This window comes from Corvus brachyrhynchos, unplaced genomic scaffold, assembly GCF_000691975.1.
Source record: "Corvus brachyrhynchos isolate BGI_N302 unplaced genomic scaffold, ASM69197v1 scaffold202, whole genome shotgun sequence".
NCBI classification, from domain to species: domain Eukaryota; kingdom Metazoa; phylum Chordata; class Aves; order Passeriformes; family Corvidae; genus Corvus; species Corvus brachyrhynchos.
Genome location: NW_008238132.1, coordinates 6538797 through 6544796, shown reverse-complemented (window position 1 = coordinate 6544796; position 6000 = coordinate 6538797). Strand labels below are relative to the sequence as shown.

Below are 6000 nucleotides of genomic sequence, written 5' to 3'. Positions count from 1 at the left end.
AATAAATCCTGAAACCACTCCAACTTCCAGATGATCCACAAAAAATTAGAAGTTCTAAAACACTGGAGTTTTAAGAACTCTTATCTTGTGCCAAAGCAACTACAATAAAACGCAACACATTTTAAAAATTAAGTCTGGATATTTGAAAGGAGTTAACAGAACTTCCCTATAATTACTATATTAAAGCAGACACACTCACTGGCCAGCTCTAGAGATGTGAGCAGGCTATCCCATTCCTCCAAAAGTTATATGCATTTAAGACCAGACATTGAAAACGTTAAAACTCACCCCAAATGATTCTCCAATTGACACCAAAATTCTGCCAAATGAAGAAGAAAAGTTGAAGCTACATTTTACAATAACAGAAGCATCCACTAATTTGCACAGGTTAGCACAACGCATTAACAAGGTCTCTTCCTCTCTCCCTCTCTGCATTAACAGTGCAAATCCATACTGTGCTTTACTGTGTTGAGACATTTCTCTTTGAGCCAGTGAATGCTGAATCACCAAATGAACTGAATCACACAGACAGAAATGAAATTGTGGCTTGAAAGAATCAGAGGCCCCCATAGTCTGTCCCGTAGGAGCAGGAAGACCCTTCAGTGCTGGGAACCCAGACTATCATCCTCTTATCTTTACCTTTAGGTGTTTGCTAATCAACCTAAAATACACAATAACATTTAAACTTCTGTGCACAGTGGGACTCACTTGATCCTAGCCTGAAAAGCCACTGGAAACTGGTACATTTGCTGTCATCCTCATCTGCTAAGAACTAAAACCAACAGTTTAAAATGTTCTGTTCAGCCAGCTAAATGAACATTTTGTTGCAAAAAAGTATTTTCCCTTTAAACATGCTGACAAAGCTCATCTGTGTTTTTTGGGAGTGATGCAGGGTCAAAGCCAACAACATTTAAGCAACCAGGTGAGGAAACTCCTCTTAAGTGGGAGGTAAAAAAAAAAAAAAAGAAAAAAAACAACCAACAAAAAAATTCCTTGAGCACAACAGAAAAGCATTGAATGATGAATAAAGATTCCAAATGCAGGACAAAAACTATTAACCAGAAATTGCATGATAGCCACAGACTGCTGACAAACTAGATTGTGCAGGTTTTCCAATTTTCTTCCACTAAAATCCCTCAAATACCTTAAATTTAGTCAAAGAAGTACTTGTCAACAACGTACCTAGACCTTGGAGTCATCTTTGTGGGTGACTGAAACCCATCAGAGAATTTGTATGGGCTCTTCAGAGGTGAGATGTAGATGTTATTGCCAGCAGGAACACGCCGAGGAGAGTTGGAAAACTGGTAAGGACTGCGAGGAATATGTGGGATAGGTGACAGAGTGGGAGGCTATAAAAATAATAAAATTATCATAAGGATTTATTGCCTGTATATTTCTAGTCTGTTGAATAAGGAACAGAGCTAATGGCTTACCCTGCTGGAAGCATACTGCAAAATGTTTGTTTTCAGCTTCTGCATAAACACTAAGTTGTAAAAGACTATGATGGAGTCATACTGTTCTTCACGGATAAGAACACGTTTGAAAGTCTGCGTAGGGTGAGAAAATCATACACAGATTTAAAAAAACAAAAAAACCCCGGAACGATAATTTTACATTTGACAGACTCATAAAGTCACTCAAAGTCTGTGTTAGATTAAGAGCTAGGATAGCACATGGGTTGTATGCAAGCCATTGTAACTTCTCTGAACTGTTGGGGACTTTTCCAAACATGTATGAGCACCAGTACAAGCACCTACTTCATTAACTGGCACAGCCCCTTGGTGGGAACACAGTTCTAACATTTTCCAAATTTAAGAACAATTTGCTTTCACACACACGTGTCAAAAAGTCTAGACTACTGTGCGTGCCTTGGAAGGCTAAAAAACTCATTACTGACCTGACGGGGATAAAATAGTTCTCTAGGCTTGGAGACAATAGCTGGAGTTTAGCCAAGATCCACAAATACACTGTGAGAAATTCTGCTACTGAAAGGATGCTACAGTTCCATTAACCGGTGAGGGTTTTTCTATTGATTTCATTACTGTGCTGTGCAAAAATTTCAGTACATTAAAACTCCTGTGAAGAAAGGAACTTCTTCATGTTAGAATTAAGCCTGCAACTTTAATACATACACAGCTGTTTGATATATAGCCATACATCTCTACTAGGTATCAAACCATGTTTCTATTGAAAGCTTCACTAGAAAGTCATCTGCTTCTCTTCCCTTAATGCTCCATGGAAGTTAGACAAGTCATAAAGGAACTTGGGTTGGTTTTGAAAGTCCTATTAGCTCTAGACAGAAAATTTTTATCTAGACTCCAAACAGAATCATAAACCTTTTTTTAGTATCTTTCAAAAGATGGAAAGAAATTTGTTTTCTGAGGAGAGTTACCAAACTATTTATGCAAGATGTTTAAAAGAGATACTTAGTATTAGTCAGTTTTCTCCTCCATAAAATGGAGATGCAGTGCAGCAGAAGTTTTCTTTTGTATGTCCAAGTGTAGTTTGTTTTATTTTGATTTCAGAGGAAAATAATTAGTTTGTAAGATTTTTATGGAGGAGTAACATTTAAGAACTTCCATACCTCTTGATTTGTGTTGCAAAGCTCCTTGTATGCTGAAACTATTATTTTAAATCGAAGATCTACATTCTTCACTTTGCATATGCCATACATGGAACACATCATGATCTATTAAAGAAACAAGACAAGACAACTGAAAATGCAGAAAATTAATTCAGCTTCTTCATTTCAAGTTAAGAAATAAGCTTTCTATTACGGATTGTGCTCTATAAACTAGCAGCCAACTCAACTTCATAAGAACTTCCAGAACATAAGTCAGCTACTGCTACCTCCATTTCTATGTGACAAACAACTAACTGGAGCTGACAGTATCTTCTCAATACCACATGCTGCAGTTTTAGGGTAGAATAACAAAATATTTATCAGCCACACATGTTGTTTTCCCAAGAAAATCACTATATTTTAATGTAAATTATTAGAAATTGTGGTCTCTCATCATTATTTTGAAGATAGCTGAAAATGGTATTTGAAGGTGCCGTATTAAATAATTGCCAGTGCTTAAAAAACTGAGATGACAGATTTCAGTCTAAATTAAGTCCTCCTTTCAGTGATCAATAGATTAATAGAAACTCAGAGTACAATTTCTAATGGCTGAAGAACATACAAGGAACATTTTGTTCAGGAGAGCCTTTTTAAACTTTTTTGTTCATGTTACCTGGTCCAGGTGCCTGTCTCTCATTAGCTCATACTCATTTTGCAGGGTGTGCTGGAAGAGGGTCCAGATTAAGGGTTCCAGGTCAGGATGTTCGGAGAGAAGGTGAAGGAACAGGGTGTGGAGTCGACGATAGGCCAGTAGATACACTTCAGAAACAAAGAAAAATAAACTGAAATTGTTGTAACAGGAGCATACAAAATGAAGGGAGTGCAATTGAGGAGGGACAGCATTGGACTGTTCACCATCTCCAACAAAAAAAGCCTACCACACATCAAGGGAAGGTAGTAGAAGCCAAGTTCAAAATAAATGGAAAAGGTTTTCACATGAGAGAGTGGACACATGGAAGGCCACACCAAACAATGCTGCACATGTGTGTCTATGCCAATTCAAAAAGAGTCTGAACAAGCACCTGAAACATGAATCTGCTGAGAGTTACTAAGCAGACACAGCCACAAAAAGTTCAAAACCCACCCCAGCTGGACAGAGTCAAAGCTTGGGAAAGCATTTAGGGGAAGCACCATCCATGCCTGCCCAGTTGTTCAGCTTCGCAAGACATCTCTTTATGGTCACTGCCGGGAAAAGGACGCTAAGGCAGAGCTCTCTGAGCCCATATGGACATTCTTACAGCCAGGATAGGTAAGTTTTTAATTCAAACTCACAGTGGGCAGAGTGCACACAGTAACCACCTGTTGGCACCATTCTGCCCTTTCTCCCAGAGGTTTGCATGGTGTTCATTACAGATCCTACAATGAACTTTTCAGAAATGCTGAGTGCCAAAACCCAAAAAGGATAAAAGCAAGAGAGAACTTTGCAATGTCAGCACATGCAGAAGGAACAAACCTTTCTTGTAGAACAGAGAGAGGGAGGTAGATTTCTGTGGTTTCTGTGTTTGGGGGATCACAGCAGGCTGAACATCTGGAGTGGAAGCAGCACTTAGAGGAGGTCCAGATGCTTTCTTCTTAGGAGATTTCACAGGAGAAAGATAGCTGGAGGTTCAACACATATTAAGCACTTAACATCGCAGGATAAAGGAACAATTCTAGATGAATAATATTTGCAGGAACTCTTCCTTCTTCCCCATTAGAAGAAAGGAATTGCTATTGTGACCTGTTATCCCCAACATTTGATGCAGGGACTTATTTATTCCTAGGCAAGCAACGTAACAGTTTACAATTACAAGTTTGATAGGGCTGGGGAAAATATATTTCAGCATTTGATTTAAATGTTTTATGTATAATAAATATCTGCAAATACAGTGGTTTAACAAATCTTAAGTGCCAAGCCTAACAAGTAGGAAAACAGAATACAGGTGGATTTGAATATTAAGGGTAATATCAACTTCACATTTTCCTAGACCTCAGGCATTCACTTACAGGTCTGCAGCAGTGTGGTTATGCTGGAGAGGCATATTGAGAGTAGAAGTGGGTTCAGGCTGATCAGCTTGACCTTCTCGCTCTTTTGACTGCTTGATAAGATCAAACAGAGGCGACCCCTAGAAAAATTACAGGAATCCTTCATTACACTAAGAATAGACCACCACTCTGAAGGAATTTTGTTCCTTCTCTAAAACCAACCTCCAAAATGTGAACCTCAACAGAAGATTAAAGCTTTGAAGTCCTTAAGAACACTCATACTTGGCAAGATAAATTTTAACCATTTAACTTTGAGCTATTAAATACTTAAAACACTTTTTTTTCCTGTTTCAACAGCAGTCTATTAGATATAGGTTAACTACAGATTTGAGACAGTTGTATTAGTTGTATTCTAGAGTCCCTCACTACATCCTATTGAAGTAATTTCCGAAAAGAAATTAACACAAGAAAACACATGAAAGGACACATTTCAAAAAACACAACACAATACAAACAAAAAATCCTCCCAAACCCCAAAAAACCTCAAAAGCAAACCAACCAACCAACAACACCCACCAAAAAACAGCTAAAGGAAACCTCAACCCATTGGTGACTGAAAGTTACTGCTGTACCTACTGTCAATCCATTTCTGCTACAACATCTACCCAATATTTTATATTTGATAATACATAAACCACAGTCACTTAACTGCACTGGGGACTATTTAGTCTCTGCAGTATCATGTTCCAGAGCCACCGCTGGAAAGAGTTAGACTGACTCTGGATACATTAAGTCTCTGCCCTCATGGCCCAAAGCAAACCCTGTTTTGATTTGAGGCTAACTATCAGTCCTTTAACCAAGTCCTTCGGAATACACCTGAGACTGAGAGCTCGAGGTAGGAGGTGATGCAGAGGGAATGTAAATGGAATGGAGAAGGTTCTGGCTGAAACCACACTGGCCATCTGCTGACATTAGTAATAAACAGCAGTCTTGCAGAAACAAAATCTCAGCCTGCTTGCGAGTCACACAGAGTGTAGAATTATGCTGAGACAGCAAAACTGCACTGGAAAATATCCATATTTCTAAATAACTTTGAAAGCACAGTGTTGATGGCTTCTGTTTGTTTTATATTCTTTAAACAGGAGACTCATCCTTGAGTACAATGTTGCCTCTCAATGTTGCAGCATCAGAACTCCTGAAACAACAGAGGAACATTTGAATAGCAAATATGTGCCTTCTTGAGAGTGGGAGGTGGGGGAAGCAGCGTCCATAAGACTCAGGATGAAGTGGGCAAAACCAGACATGCAGCATTTTCCTCAAATGATCTCCCCAAAAGACAGCAGTAAAATCTGTCAGCACATTGCTCTGTGCACAATGCACTGTCCGATGATTTATGGTCTGTTTGATCCTCC

The 6000-nt window shown here is 38.8% G+C and overlaps 1 protein-coding gene across 1 annotated transcript in view; it reads right to left on the bottom strand.

The window, feature by feature from the left end:
* RB1 (RB transcriptional corepressor 1) overlaps positions 1 to 6000 on the bottom strand; it is a 70871-nt gene that overhangs the window by 3468 nt on the left and 61403 nt on the right. Inside the window, 7 exon segments of the mRNA XM_017733643.1 lie at positions 268 to 319; positions 1183 to 1349; positions 1434 to 1547; positions 2585 to 2689; positions 3237 to 3382; positions 4077 to 4222; positions 4610 to 4728. Coding sequence (XP_017589132.1) covers positions 268 to 319; positions 1183 to 1349; positions 1434 to 1547; positions 2585 to 2689; positions 3237 to 3382; positions 4077 to 4222; positions 4610 to 4728 — 849 coding nt within the window.